Source organism: Cricetulus griseus, chromosome 3 (assembly GCF_003668045.3).
Source record: "Cricetulus griseus strain 17A/GY chromosome 3, alternate assembly CriGri-PICRH-1.0, whole genome shotgun sequence".
Lineage (NCBI taxonomy): Eukaryota > Metazoa > Chordata > Mammalia > Rodentia > Cricetidae > Cricetulus > Cricetulus griseus.
This window is the reverse complement of record NC_048596.1, coordinates 193,875,310-193,891,305: the sequence shown is the minus strand read 5'-3', so window position 1 is coordinate 193,891,305 and position 15,996 is coordinate 193,875,310. Positions and strand designations below refer to the sequence as shown.

The window sequence follows — 15,996 nt, the reverse complement described above, 5'->3', positions numbered from 1 at the left end:
GGACCCTCAAAAAAAAAAAAAAACTGGGATTTTCTTTTTCCTTTCTTCTTCTTTTTTTGGTTTTTCAAGACAGGGCTTCTTAGTGCAGCGCTAGCTGTCCTTGAACTCAGAGATCCACCTGCCTCTGTCGCCCAAGTGCCACAATTAAAGGTGTGTACCATCACCACTGGCTCAGGACTTTTCTTTCTACCTCTTTACAACCTGAGCCCCAACAAGTGACTACATTCACTCAAACGCCTGGACTGACCCTGGCATTCATGGATGAGAGGGCCTCAAAATTGCCTTCAAGTTCACCAACCCACAGAACATAGTGTATGATTCTGGTGTGGCAGAAGGGAGTAGCCACGGCACTGGCTACTACCCTCAAGAAGCACTGGCCACCAGCCCCTGCTCTCCCAACCCTGGGTGGTAGCTCTACCTTCACCCAGCAGCAGTGGGTGGGGGAATCAGAGCTAGGTCCTCCATAGTGAGATGAGCTAAGGCAAAAGGTGGGAATCTAAAATAGCGCAAGCACTTGCAACCTTCCTCAACTTCGCTGACAAGTTCGCCTGTCAGACCAGCTCTGGCTAAAGTGCGCAGGTTGTCTAATGCTTCACAGGGCACTCTGGGCTCCCAGACCACATACCCAGAAGAGATCCTGGCTGTCAGGAAGATATGCACAAACGTCAATTCATCCCAGGTAGGGTACCAACAGACAGACCAGAGTAACAAATCCCAAGTCTAGCTTGATGAAGCAGTGAGTTTATTGTTCTTTCTTAAAGGTGGCATAGGTGATCCCAAAACAGCTGCCATCAACCAAAAGTCCCACTTCCCCAAGGCTTCATAGTTCCCCTACAGTGAATGTCCTACTTATTTTACATCTCAGCACCTCCAGAGACCCTGGCAGTCAGGACACAGGAGGGAATGATGGCCAGAATCCACACAAGGGATAGTGGCATGCCCCTATTGTTCCATAAGGGAATGCCAATAAGTAGATCTCAGGAGAGTTTCCTTCAGAGAAGGAAGAGAGTTCCTTCCCTGATAAGATGGGAAGGGCCCTGTCATGTCCAGAGGACAGAGGTCCAGAGGCATTTTCATGTAAGACTACTCTCTGGCTGGGCAAGAAGGGCCCTACCCCGGAGCAACAGGCAGGGGCTGAAGTCCTCCAGTGGCAGGTCTCCTGGACACACCCTGAGAGTAGCTACAGTTCAGGGAATACACAAGAAGATTCCCTGCATGGCTCCCTAGACTAAGACACCCCACCCTGTATGGAGCCTGCTGGCAGGACCCACTCACAAGGACTCTGCCACCTTGGTGGGTCTTAGATCAAACAATCCTAAGGAAGCCAGTGGTGGCCCACACCTTTAATCCCAGCACTTGGGAGACAGAGGCAAGCAGAACTCTATGAGTTCAAGGACAGTCTGGTCTACAGCGTGAGTTGCAGGACAGCCAAGACTACAAAGAAAAACCCTGTCTTTAAAAAAAAAAAAATACTAGGGATATAACCCAGGGCCTCGAACATGGCAGGCAAGTGCTCTACCACTCAGCCTCCCTAACTGTTGCTTGTTTTGCTTGGTATCGTTGAGACACGATCTCCCATAGCCTATTGACCTCCAACTCACTATGCAGGAGAGAATGAGTGACCTTAACCCCTGTTTCCTGTACCTCTGCCTCCCAAGTACTGGGATTATAAAATACACATCAAGGCACCTGATTTTTACATGGTGCTGGGGATGAGCCCAGGGCCTCGAGCATGGGTGGCAAGTGTTCCACCACCTAAGCTATGGCCTTTTTATATTGTTCTTTTGCGACAGGGTCTCACTAAGTTGACCTACCAGGCTAGCCTTGATCTTTCCACTCTCCTGATTTAGCCTCTGGAGTAGCTAGAATGAGCAACCTACACTACCAGACTCTGCCTTAAGGTCTTTTTTGAGAAAGGATTTCTCTGTGTAACAGCCCTGGCTGTCCTGGAGCTTGTTTTGTAGACCAGGTTGGCCTAGAACTCAGAGATGTGCCTGCCTCTGCCTCCCAAGTGCTGGGATCAAAGGCACTGGCCTTGAGGTCTTTTTAGAAGAATAGAGGCTGCAGGCAGTGATGGCACACTCCTTAAATCCTAGCATTTGAGGCCGAGACTGGCACAAATCTCTGAGTTTGAGACCAGCCTGGTCTACAAAGCTATCTAGTTCCAGGACAGCCAGAGCTACACAAAGAAACCCTATCTCGAAAACCAAAAGAAGAAAAAAGGTGTAAAAGAGCAGGGGAGCCAGGCCACCTGCCCTAAGCTGCACCCTCTCAAGATATTTTTTCCTCACCGTAAACTTTCTAATGCTTATTTTATGTGTATGGGTGTTTTGCCTACATGTATGTCTGAGCATCACATGTGTGTCTGGTGCCTATGGAGCCCAGAAGAGTGCCATGTCCCCCACAACAGGGAGTTGTGAACCACTGTGTATCAAAGCCAGGTCCTCTGGAAGAGCAGCAAGTGATCCTAACCATTGAACCACCTCTGCAGCCCCTCTTACGCTAACTCTTCTTGGTCACCTTTTTATTGGCAATGATGCAACTCTTTTTCAACTACCCAGCTCTAAAAAATCCTGAGTCATCAGCCAAGGCAGGGACGGCAGTGGGTCACTGGGAAAAATCAAAGGTTGGTGGAGGGGTGATGCTTACTAACACTCTGGCAGGCCTGGATTCCCTCCTGGGCTCTTGTCTCCATACTACTCCAGCTGCCTCTCCTGGAGAAAGTACTGAAGAAACAAGGTGAGGATAAGAAGGCCCAGCTCTGCAGCTACTTCTCCAGAATCTGGGAACTCAGAGATGGGGGTGATGGTGATTTGTGAGGAAACCGGATGGTTCTCAATCGTGGGGGGTGCTATGTTCAATAGGGAAGGGAACATGAGGCAACTCCTACTGTGAGCAGCGTGGTGACAACTAGTATGTCAAGGCCAGAGATGCTGCTCAACACAGTAAGTACACAGGATGGATGGGTCTTACACCACTACTGACTGGGCCGCATGACAGAGTGGCCAAGTGAGATCCCTTGAGTTGGTGTATGACCACTGCTTAGCCGATAGTAAACACTCAAGGGATAACCTTAGATAGAGACAAGTCACAAAGATCCATAGGGGCCAGTGCTGCCAGTCATGTGAGCCCATGTGCAAAGGAGAAAATGTGATCCCTTGCTACATAGAGCAGAGGTAGTGCTCCCAACATGGACTCATGTCTCCCCATAGGGTGGTAGGTTGAAGGTTGAGGGGAAGGATCTCTGTGAGTTCGAGGCCAGCCTGGTCTACAAAGTGAGTTCCAGGACAGCCAGGACTATTACACAGAGAAACCCTGTCTTGAAGGGGAAAAAAAAAAACAAAACAAACAAAGAACAAAGAAGCAGTTAGGAGTGCCAAAGCTCATGGGATCCCTGAAGGGACAAACAGCAGGCAGGTGGGTAGGGTACCACTCCATGGCCACTGGAGTGGCTAATACAACAGGGTCAACTGGAATGGGGCAGTCCTTAAAGCCAATTCAGGTGATAAACTGAGGCTCTATGAGGCTGAGCAACAAGGGCAGCTAAGATGCAAGCTTCCTGCATGGGTCTACTGAGATGAGTCTGCAGAAAGATGTCTGAATGACGAATGAAGTCTCTGGGGTCTCCGGTACCCCTCTCCACCCAGGTGAAACCCCCAACTCCGCCCACATAATCCTCTTGGCATTGTGAAGCCTGAGGTCCACCTGATGCTCCGGTCTTAATCTCTAGGGCACTGGTTCTCAATTTTCCTAATGCTGTGACCCTTTAATACAGTCCCTCAAGTTGCAGGGATTCCCCCAACCATAAAATTATTTCATTGCTACTTCATAACTGTAATTTTTCTACTGCTATGAATCATTATACAGGATATCTGACATGTTACCCCTAAGGGGTCGTGATCCACAGGCTGAGAACCACTGCTCTAGAGCCCTGCTCACCAGCCACACAGTGTTGCTCCTGTGATGTTCCAGTGTGAAACAGGCACCATCTCACAGGCAGGGGTCATGAAGATTTGGGCGCTCTTTTACTGGAAGGACTTGGAGCAATGAGGCACATGGTAAGCAATATGTAAGGGAAGCCACTGTTATCCGTACCTTGTTGGTGACTCAACCCTTCTTGTCGGGCTTCTATGGAGTCATGGTAGCATTTGGAGGCCACTGGTTTTGAAGCCATGTGGCCTGATTATAACCTTAATCTCTCAAGAAACACTCTGTGAGCACACAGCCTGAGGTACTCACTCTGTGAACACAGTACCTGGAGCACTCACTGAAGTTTCCCCCACTGCCTTACGGTGCTTGTGCAAAATTAAGTGTTCAAATAGGAAAGACCAAGAGATCCAGTGAGCCAGGCGCTGGTGGCGCACTCCTTTAATCCCAGCACTCGGGAGGCAGAGGCAGGTGGATCTGAGTTCGAGGCCAGCCTGGTATACAGAGCGAGTGCCAGGATAGGCTCCAAAGCTACATAGAGAAACCCTGTCTCGAAAAACCAGAGAGAGAGAGAGAGAGAGAGAGAGAGAGAGAGAGAGAGACCCAGTATAGCTAGGACGTATCACTATCACCTGGGTCACTGTCTACCATCTTGGGTGTGCTCCTGGGCCCTGGAATCCGCCTAGCTTTCTGGATCCCCCAGCCCAGCAGCCAATTATCATCTGCCTGTCCCTGAAGAGAGCCTCAGTGGCAGACGGGTGAACCCTGATGAACCAAGACCAGCTAGAGCAAAACAAGTCCTTGTTCCCTTTGCAACAGGCAGCCCTGCCCCCACCGCCAGACACCCCTTGAACTTCCTCCACTGTGGACTCAGAGCAGAAACACTCTTGGTCACCTGCAAAGTGCCCATCCATTCTCTGTCTTTGGATGCAGCTCAACAGGGCTGGCCTGGACCTCCCCTCCACCCAGGCCAGCAAGGACAGCAAGGGATGCTTGGGAGCCATACATGGTGATGGGGACTCTTCAAGGACACTACTGTAAGTAGTAGGCTGGGATCTCTAGGACTGCCCAACTGCTGGTCCTATGGCCAGAGAGAGGCACAAGGGCTGCAAGGCTGTGGAGAGCTGGAGGCACAAACACATTCCTCAGTTGTGTGACCACCCCCTTTCAACAGCAGAGGACTCCCAGCTAGGGAGTAAACAGCTTCTTCATTCATTCATCCACCCACCCACCAAATCACCCATTCATTCGTCCATCCACAAGAAGGAAATCAGCTGGGTAGCACTGCCTCAGTCTCTCCAGCTGTAAAACAGAGAGGTAACTGTAACTGACAAGAGCCGTGAGAGTCATTAACGACTGCCCATGCAGAGTGGCCTCTGCCTGGTCACTACTGTAACTAACTTCCTGACCCTGGTGACTCACAGCATGCCTGGAGTCCTCAGTGTCTGTATGTAAACCCTCCATGTCCTGTAAAGCAGCCATCAGGGTTTCCCTGCTCCAACTCTTGAATGAACTACCTGCATTGGCAGACGTGGCCCAGATCACATGGAGTCCCCCCCCCCTCACACACACACACACACACTTGTACTCAAGGAGACACAGTGCCACCCACAACCACATGGCCTCCGAAAATGTGCCACTGTCCCTCCAAACTCTGCCCTTGGCTCACCCACCCTTCTGTCCACTCTCATGCATGAACCACCAGCTTTTACCATTTCCAACTCCACCACAAAGCTCTCTCTAAGGTTGGGAAGGTGGCGAGGTCAGGGCAAGTGCTAACCTCATAAGCCTGACAACCTGAGTTTGATCCCTGGAAGCCACCTTAATGCACATCACAAGTGGGGACAGCTTGCAGGCCAGCTACCCTGGAGTGTGCAGACCCTGCCTCGAAAGCAAGGTAAAGGAGCAAGTTAACCAAAAAAGCTGTCCCCTGACCACCCGTGCCATGGCCTATGTGCAGCCATATTCACACATGCGAGGGCAGGCACAACGATCATTATTAATATAGTATTCAAAAGGAAAAACGATTTAATTAAATAAACAAGGATCTTCCTAAAGTCACCTACTTGCAAGATAGCAAACACTCTTCCCCAGATAACAAAAGGAGATACAAACCTCCGAGGACATGTACTCTGCTCACCCAACACTGTACAATAATTTAGGCACATCCAGCCCTTTTGGAGAGAAGACTGTGGTGCCCTTCTCCAGTGTATTCCCTGTCAGCACAGGGCCTGGAGTACTTCCTTTCTGTGAGCACGGTACCTGGAGCACTCACTCTCTAAGTGAGTATCTTAAATACTCACTGTGAGCACAGTACTTACAGTACTTATGCTGATTCTATAGTACTTGGGTACTTCTTCTCTAAGAGCACAGTACCTGGAGCACTCACTCTATAAAAAGTTTCCTGGGCTGGAGAGATGGCTCAGCAGTTAAGTGAACTGGCTGTTCTTCCATAGGACCCAGGTTCAACTCCCAGCACCCACATGGCAGCTCATAACTGTCTGTAGTTTACGGTTCCAGAGGATCCAACACCCTCACACAGACATGAATGCAGATAAAACACCAATGCACATAAAATAAATTTAAATAAAATCTTTTTTAAAGAAATAGTTTCTTAAGTACTCACTGAGAGTATAATCAGTACCTGGAGCACTTACTCTGTAATGAGTGTCTTAAGTACTCTCTGTGAGCACAGTACCTGGAGCACTCACTCTGTAATGAGTATCTTAAGTACTCACTGTGAGCACAGTACCTGGAGCACTCACTCTGTAATAAGTGCCTTAAGTACTCTGTGAGCACAGTACTTGTGGTACTCATGCTGACTCTACAATACCTGACAATCAGATCACAGTCTCACACTTGATTCAGCCTCTTGACCCTTCCTTCCTACCATCTCATAATAACCACCTCCACAGGGTCACTTTGAAAACCAGGTGAGCACTTGATAAATGACAACTGTCACTCCACCCTAAGCATCGCTCTACATATCTTCCAGCAGGCTTCTTTCCCTCCATTGTTCCTCATCAGAGAACAGCAAATTCTGAGCCTGACGTGGCCTCAAAGAAATCACTCCCTTTCATTCCAAGTGGCTGTGCTGTCCGCGCCTTTGGGACCTCAGGGCCACTGTCACATGCCAAGCTGGGTAGCTACCGCTCCTCAAGGGCTCCCTTCTTCCTAAGTATCATCTATTTTGTCTTGTTTGTTTGCTTTCATTTGTTTGAGATAAGATCTCTCTGTAGCTCAGGCTGGCCTGAAACTTCCTATGTAGCCTAGGCTGGCCTCAAACTAGTAATCCTCCTGCCTCAGGCTCCCAAGTGCTGAGACTACAGATATATTCCACCACAGCAGCACCAAGACACACTTCTAAAGCATATTCCCTAGCCTGACCTGGCCTCAGGTGTGGCCTGGCCCTCTTGCCCCACCATCCCCACAGAGGACCTAAAGGAGGCCAGAGCTGGAACAAAGTACAAAGGAGGCCAGGTACCTAAGAGATAAATGAGACAGTGCCACCAAATATTTTCCCCTGGGGCTGTGACAAGCAAAAAGAAACCACTGCCTGAAACCAGTAGGCATCTTGGTGGAGGGGCTGTTTGTTACACAGCTAGTCTGCCCTGGCTGATACATCCTTTAGCTGAGCCTGAAACAAATAAATTTATTCACCCAGCCTGGCCAAGGAGCCAGAGTAGGAAGCAGAGAAGCCAGGCCTGCTATCTTTAGCTATTCTTGAAGTCTCAAGAGTCCAGGACCGCCTCAGGACACTCACGAAAGCCAATAGAAGTGCAGGTGTTTGTTCCCCACAGGTGACCTCTCCTGAGCTGGACCCAGCGAGCCCAACCCCAGCAAGCACCTGCTTCCCAGGCTGATTCCTAGGGCCCGCCCACCTGCAGACCGGAGGAGCCAGCTCACCTGCCTGGTTCCACAGCCTAATAATTCTCACTGCTGATAACAGCACTGGGACAACAACAGGGACAAAAGCCAGGATGGGAGGCAGCGGTGGGGCACCACCACTGCTGAGTCATCTCAAGGGTCTTTGGGCCTCCACGCTTCCCATCAGCGCAAACCCAGCTACAAAGTCAGTGGTGACTCAGATGAGTCTAAACCCTGGGATCCTTGGAACCTGGTTATTCACCAAGGGAGTTGGCTTTTAAAACATTCTGCCAGACTGGGTAATTTAAGACCCTCTTAGAGCATTACGACAAAGCTGTTCTTCACTCTTCATTTGCAAGAAGCTGATTTTCAAAGGGAAAGAAAAAAAGAGAGAGGTGGAGAGGGAAGAAAGGAGAAGGAACTAGAATGAAACTTCCTGGGGCAAGCAACAGCCTATATGCCTAGCATCAAGAACATTCTAGATGCTTGCTGGAAAAAAAAAAAAAACTTTTTTTTGAGACAGTGTCTCACTAGGTAGCACAGACTAACCTCAAAACCAGTGCCAATCCTCCTACCTCAACCTCCTGGGTGCTAAGATTTCAGGGTTTAAAAAATAAATAAACCAGTCCCCTGGAGAAGAGGGGAAAGGAAAGTGAACATTAATGTTTATTAAATTCAGCCAGGTGACTTCTAAATTCCCTCTGGTCTCAGGGGGCCTTGGCATTTATCCTGTCCCTCCACCTGAAAAGCCCTTCCTTCCCACAGACAGTGAAGCCACGCCTTCCCTGACATACAGACTCCTCACTTCAGCCACCGGCTCACTGGCCTTACTATCTTGCTGTTTTCCTGTCTTCCAAGTACCCAGAACAGTGGGATTTCTCTGCTGAATGAACACCTGTCTCCTGTAAAACCCCCCACCCCCGCCCCACACCCCGACAGCAAGGAGGAAGTCCTCACAATCCTCCCTCTGTGGATAGGACGAGTCATCTGGGAAGCTGCAGATCACCTGTCTGATGTCAAGTCTGTGTCACACAGTCTCATCTCCTCCTAGCTTTCTCGCCGCCTTGCACAGTGCATCTTACCCACCACAGAGGTGAGGAGGTGTGGAGCCTTAAGACAGGAACAATTTCAACCCCAGAAATCTCTGCTTTGCCACCTGCCTCAGACTGGAGATTATATATGTAATATATGTAACATACAGCAGGCACCTCTGGTTAGGGCTCTGCTGTTAGGGAGTAAAGTGTCCTTTCCAAAGGTATGTGTCCCTCCACACCCGGGGACACACTGGGTACCTGTTCACCAGAGTGAGAAGAGAGGACGGAAAAGGACTAGAAATCCTCACTCCCACTTTCTCTGTTATGGGGCTTAGCCACCTGGCTTCCATCCTGAGGAAAACAGGAAGTCTGAAGGCAGAAGAAAATGAAGCTCTCGGTTGGAGCAGCCCAGACCCTTGTCCTAAGCTGGCAGTCTCTTCACTCAGCTCCGTGGTAGGGCTGGCAGACGGGCCCTGTGGGAACCCACTTCCTGGCGACACTCTGCCAGACTAATGCATGCCCCCGACCCCCAAGAAAGTAGGCCAACATTTAAAGTGTTTAAACAGATACAATTCAGCTGATAAAAATGGGAAGTGCCTTGTTTTTAACAGCTAACAACTGAGACAAAGCTAAATGTCCAACGACAGGGGAACTGGTCTGCCCACCATATTAGTACAGTACACTTCAAGATGGGAAAATTATGTAGCAGTGAGGTAAGAACAAGGCAGTCACACATGTGTGGATCTAAAGTGAACTCCACATGCAGCCTCCAATGACTGGTAACATCACAGAGCCCTGTGTTCGTGTCCAGAGTGCTCAGCATGGGTACCCAAGAAAGCAGGCTACAGCATTTGCCTTGAAAGATGGCCACTGATGGCTCTAGGAGCATGTCATAAGGCTGTAGCCTTTCCCTACACTGTGGATACATTTGGTAAAGTGCACAATGATTCAATTACCTGTGTGTGTGTGTGTGTGTGTGTGTGTGTGTGTGTGTGTGTGTGTGTGTGTGTTTTTAAGTACCCAGTGAGAAATTCTTCTAAAATACCTCAACAATCTCACAGCCTCATCCTCAGTGGCTCTGCAGACACCCCTAATTTTCCCATGCACTATGTGTACCTCAGGTGACTGCCCCTCTTTTTTTAAACAGCAAAGATCTTCTTTTTAATTTTTTTTTAATTGGGTGGTAGCACACGCCTTTAATACTAGCACTCCAGAGGCAGAAGCAGGCAGACTCTATGAATTTGAGACCAGCCTGGTCTACAGAGCAACTTCCAGGACAGTCAAGCCTACACAGAGAAATCCTGTCTCAAAAAACCAAAAAGAAAAAAAAAGTGTCTTTTTGGTGTAGGGGAGTAGGAGACATGCCCATGTGTGTGGAGGTCAAGACAGCTTGTGGGAGTCTCTTCTTCCACCTTGTGGTTCCAAGGATCATATTCCAGTAGTGGGGCATGGAGGCAAGAGTCTTTAAGTGCTCAACCCATAATCCTTCATTTCTGCAGAGCTCACTCAGAGGACTCTCCCCATAGAAACTGTTTCTGCCAGTCTGCTGGCCATACTGCTATCACCAGGTGTTCACCAGAACCACTGTCAACATCTGAATTGTCACCATAATAAATGGAGCGCAATCGTCACCCTACATGTGCAGACAAATCAAGGCCCTTCAGGGAAAGCAAGGTGCCCAGAGGAAGCTGCAACCTTAGGCTCCAGCCCTGCTCCACGTGACAACAGTAAAACTCAAGTTTGTTCCGCCCCATGGTGGGGACACATAAGGCTGGCTGCTTTGCTCTGTCTCATTTAATCCTTTAATCAAAGGCATAACTAGTCCATCTCAAATATCTATCCCGAAGAAACACCAGGCTGGAGAGAGTTGGGGGGTAGGTGGCCAGCGGTGGGGTACCTAGGGCGCTTTGCCTTTGGGATGATTCAGTTCTGTGCCCCCACAAAATGCCCCAGAGAGTCCTTTCCCTCTACCAAGTGAGCAAACAGGGCCACACACAAGCCACTCTGGGTCCCCAAAACCAGACTCTTATTACAAGGCTCCCTTCCCTGCGGCCTGGTTGGAGAGCACACTGTCACACAGCAAAACACCTATTACCTGGAAGGGCACCTCAAAATGCACCAACTTCCTACAGCCTGTGGAAGGCAGGCCACACCACATGGCCACAGAGAATACTGTCTACCCACGCCTGTCTGCACCATCCCTGCCCCCATCTCTGAACACACAAACATCTATGAAACAAATTTGATGCACTCCAAAACCTACTTGTGACATAAAAAGAAAAGTGCTTACTAAATGCCAGAATCATAAAAGGAGGGAAGAAGGGCCTACATGGCAAAAGAAAAAAACAAAAACAAACAAAACAAAAAAACCTTAGCACACTAGCATTTGTGTACATGGATGGGGGTCCCTAGGGATGGAGGATTTAATTCTCAAGAAAAAGACCCCAGCACCTGGAGGTGACACTTAGCTAGGAAATGACCACACCGTAGATCTCAGAAGCATTTTGCTGAAACACATTCCAAGTTCACAGGATGGATGCTCAGACACTCCAGAGGGGGGAAAAAAACCATGGACAGAAACGAAGGCAGTGTCTGTTCACCGAACCAGATTCCTGGAGGCATTGCAGCCGAGCAGCAGAGGAGACAATGCAAGCGGCAGTCCTGGAGGAACAAGGCTGGAGAATAAAGAAGGCTACCCCATCCCTTGTGTCCAAACCCCTGCACGATAAGCCAAGAGTAGACTTTTCGGATTAGAACCACCATTCTGAAACCGTGGGCCCGTTTGTTAGGTTTTTGTTTTGTTCTGTTTTGCTTTCAACGGTGAGATGAAATGAAAGGTGGGGTGCTTTTCTGTACTTCTTTGGCGCAGTGGAAACAAAGGCTACAGACAAAAGACAAACACGTCTAGCAGGTGATCAAATTTAGCCAAGCAACGAATGGCAAGATGGATTCCTGTCCTCCCCAATGGGGACACTTGTACAAAAACCTGGGCTGGTTAGAGAGTCCCCACAGTGGGCAGCCACCCGGAGTCCAGAAAGATCCCACGGAAGGGGAAGTGTAAATGAGGAATGAGAATCCGTGTGGGCAGGCAGGGCCCTTCCCCAAGAAGGTACCGCCTCTGTCTCCCAGGAGGTAACCCCCCTCCCTATGACCCCTCCCACAGAAGCTGGGGAGCTTCCTCTTTGTTGACAAGCATTCTGGTTCCAAAGGATCCAAAGTCTCCTAGGCACATCAAACCTGGCGTGCTGTTGCTTCTGCAAGAGTTTAATCAGTAACCGGCCTGGTAGACAGCACAGGGCAAGCTCTGACCTGACCCCACTGAGGGCAAAGTTTACAGCCAGGTCAGGCGAGGGGTGTCAGGTCCCCTGGCACCAAATTCCTTTTTGGGTCTCCTTCCCCAGGGAACCAAAAGATTTCCACACTAAGTGTGTCACCAGCTGGAGACCCATGCCAGGAGAGACTAGGAAACCCCAGAAAGTTGGCTTGCACCCCAGCCCAGTGCAGCTGGGGTCCAAGCCTCTTGTATCCCTCATGATTCAGGTAACTGAATCACTGTAGACAGCCGACTCAGTGGTTTGTTTGTTGACTGGTTTGAATCCAGATCAGTCACTCTGGGTCTTGTTCCTGAAGTCCACACAATTAGCCGGATAATCCTCAGACAGCTCTGAACTGGGCCTCATAAGAGCAATATATACTTCACCGCTCCATGAGACACATTTCTACATGGACAACTCAAGGATGGGCTAGGGGCTACAAAGGGTTTTCTGGGAATGAACTGCACTCAAATTCACCTTTGTTTCATTTGAGCAAATATTTCTCAATAGAGTGGTTGGGCCGCACTATAAAATGCAGACAGATTACATAATGCCCAGGCCTAAGGGAACCCCAAGGAGGCTCCTCCACTTCCTAGGGAGTGGACACCAAGCAGATATCTCAACATGGGACAAGATCTCTAGCAGCAAGCCCTATCCCTACCTCTGGCCTGGAGGCCACTGCTCCAAGCCCTGTTGGCCACACCTCCATCCACACAGGCCCTAGGGGTAGGGGAGCCACACACCTCCACTAGAGGCCTCCACTGGAGGACCCCATTGCCGCCCCCACAAGGCAAAAGCTACACTGAAGGAATTCCCTCATGCCAGGTGAGGAAAGGGAAGAACAGGATTATGCCAGCCTGTGAGACACTTCCTCCCATTTCCTTTTTCCCTGTTTTCTAACAGAGAACAAGGCTCTGCCAAGACCCAACTTGTTCCTCAGATAACCTAGGGCCACACACAGGACACTCAGGTGTTCCTCAGAGGTAGCCCCCCGGACCTATTCAAGGGTAGACAAGGGGCCCTGGGCGCTAGAGATTGTCGGGCCTGATTCCTTTCTAACTCTCTCAAACAGACAGACCTCTTGAGCAGCCAGGGAAAGTAAGGGGCCTCTAGTCTCCTTAGTTCACCTCTCCCAAAGCAAGAAGATCAGCTAGCCACACCATGATTGTGCCCTGGAGGACCAGGGAATGTCCTGTCCTTCCTAGAGCAGGTCACTGTTTCTCTCAACTACTGTCCTTCCCTGACAACTCCTCTGCATTTGGAAGGATGGCAGGAAAAAGAACAGAACCTAATAACGCCCCCCCAACACACACCCAGCCAGGTAATAATGCAAAGGCCAGACTTGGGGGCTCCAGAGCCCAGGGAAGGTTACCTACCACCTTTGGGACCTGAAAGCCTCAGTACTAGCCAATCAAATGAAAATCAAGGCCGAGGCCTATGACTCAAGGAAGGTTTACGAACACACACCACCAATCTAGGAGAAAGACTGGGCCGCCTCCGGCAACCCTCAATCCTCCTGGGGACAAAGTCTGCAGTTACTGCACCAACATGCCCAGAGCATAGAAAAAAAATAGGGGCTTTAAGCACATCAGACCCAAAATTCAGAATAAAAGTCCTCGTATGCCACAACGCTCTCAGGGGTAGGGGAAGTAGACTCAAGGAGTAGGGTGTCTAGGCTAACTTTTTCCCCCTCCCCATTCTTAGGAGCATGTGTCACAGTCTGTGACACACCACCAAGGGAACATGGATGCCGAGGAAATGTCTACACATGCTACACATTTGTGGCATGCATGTAAGCAACACCCTGTTTCCTGGCTGGGCTTTCTTGGCACAGGTGTGAGCAGGCAGTGAATTCTTCCCTTTCCCATGGTGTTTAGTAAACACCATGGAGCCTGCCATGGTGGGGACGAAGGCACATTCTAGACAAGAAGGGGGCCCCTACAAAGATGGGTCCCCAAGCGCCAAGCTAAGGCCCAGCCAGAGCCTGTATTTGAAACTGCCCTTGTTGGAAAACACAAAGCATCCTGTTTAGGCCCTGCCCACCGCCCCCACTCCCCCTCCTCGACCCCACCACAGCTGTCTGTCCCTAGGAGGAAGAAGGCCACCATTTGCAGATTCGATTTCCGAAAGCAACTAGTAAGATCCTCCTTTCTCCATCTCATCTAGCTGACCCGGCCCTGGCCACACAGCAAAAAACTAACAAAACAGGACGCAGCCACAAAACATGCTTACACACGCTCCACAGACAACGCAAGGGCAGGCTGGGCAGCCCAGCTTCTTCTACCCAGAGAACTCGACTACCCAGGGCCTGAGCGGGTCCTGGACCTCGACCCCCTCCCCCCCTCCAACCTCCCAACGTGCGAAGGAGGTTTTCAGAAAGGGCAGGCACCCGGTTTTTGCCTTGCCAGGCCCGGCAGAAAAAAAGAATAAAGGAAAGCTAAAGCAAGCGCAGGAGTTGCTTTTTGGAAATTGTTGGCGCTGGGGGGTTACGGTTTTTATTTATGGAGGAGAGGGCTGCGTTTTGTTTTCCCCTGTATCTCTGATCCAGATGGGCAACGGGTTCGGTAAAGAAAACCCCACCACTACCCTCAGGGCCCAGTCTAAGGTTCACCCCGGGGTCCCAGCCATCGGAAACCCAGGCACTCAGGCAAAAGTCCCCAAGCACTCAGTCCGGGTGGGCTAAGTGTCCAGGACACGAAGAAGGGCTCCCCAGGCTGCCTTGGAGGGTCAGGTCTGGAGGTTCCAGCCCAGCTCCGCGCTCAGGCCGGGACTCGGGGGCCGCGCACTCGGGGACAGCCAGCGGGGGCGTCTCGGTCCCGGGGGACCCCAGCTTGGGGAGCTCCACGGCCACGCAGGGGGCCACTCACCGTGGCGGATGCCAAGCTGTTGTCGGCCAGCGTTAGGTGGTGCGGCTCCCAGCGCCTCAGAAATTTCGAGGTGAGGATCTTGCTGAGAAAGGTCCGAGGGTGCCGGATGACACAGACCTGAATGTCGCCCTCCTGCAGCAGCTTGTACCTCATCCCGTTGCACAGCAGCAGGGCCCGGCGGCAAGGCACGGCGCCCATCACCTTGGTGCCCTCGGGGCCCGACACGTCGCTCCCTAGCAGCGGCTTGGTCTCCTCGATCTGCCGGGGGTCGCCGCCGCCCGAACTGCTCGTCACATCCATGGCCGCGCCGGGGCGGGGGCCGCGCGCGCGATCGCGGCGTGGGGCCGGGCCGGCGGGGCCCCCGCGGAGGGCCCGCACCCCCCACCGCCGGGAAGGTGGGGGGCGTGGGCTGGGGGCGCCCCGCGGGGACGAACGGGAGCGCGCGGGGGCGGGCGGGTGCGCGCGGGGCGCTTCCTGGGCTGCTTCCTTCTAGCTGCTGGGGCGCATGCCGGCGCGAACGGGTTGGCGACTGCGGCGCGGGCGGCGGGCGATCGCGGGGCGCAGAGAGAGAGGATCGGGTCCTCGAGGGGTGGGGGCGGCGCCGGGGACGACGGGCGCGGGCGTGTCTCGGCCTCGCGCGGGCGCGCTGTGCGGTGCGTGTGTCCGCGTCCGTCCGCTAGTGTGTGCTGCGGGCGGGGGCCGCGCCGGCTGCCGGGGAGATTGCGGGAGGCTGGCGCGCGCGATTGGTCCCCGCGGGGTCATGTGCCCGCCCTCTGACGTCAATGGCGGCAACAGCGGCTTCGGCCTCCCCGGGGCGGGCGGAGTCCGGGATGGGCCGGGCCCCGGGCGGGGACTTGGAGGCGGGCGCGGCCCGACGGGAGCGGCAGCCCCTGGGGAGGGGGCCAGGGCTGGGCGAGCCTCGACAGTCCCCGCGCCGCGCCCCGGAATGTGGCCAGTGTGAATGGGGACGTCACGCGGGCCGCGCCC

The 15,996-nt window shown here is 51.8% G+C and overlaps 1 protein-coding gene across 2 annotated transcripts in view; it reads right to left on the bottom strand.

The window, feature by feature from the left end:
- Cmip (c-Maf inducing protein) overlaps positions 1 to 15,735 on the bottom strand; it is a 198,383-nt gene extending 182,648 nt beyond the window's left edge. Inside the window, exon 1 of one of the 2 annotated variants that reach the window (XM_027410781.2) lies at positions 15,010 to 15,735. In XM_027410781.2, the coding sequence (XP_027266582.1) occupies positions 15,010 to 15,309 (300 nt within the window). In that variant the 5' untranslated portion in view covers positions 15,310 to 15,735. The remainder of the gene's footprint in view (positions 1 to 15,009) is intronic. The other variant, XM_027410780.2, reaches the window with a different exon arrangement.
- Between the last annotated feature and the right edge of the window lie 261 nt (positions 15,736 to 15,996).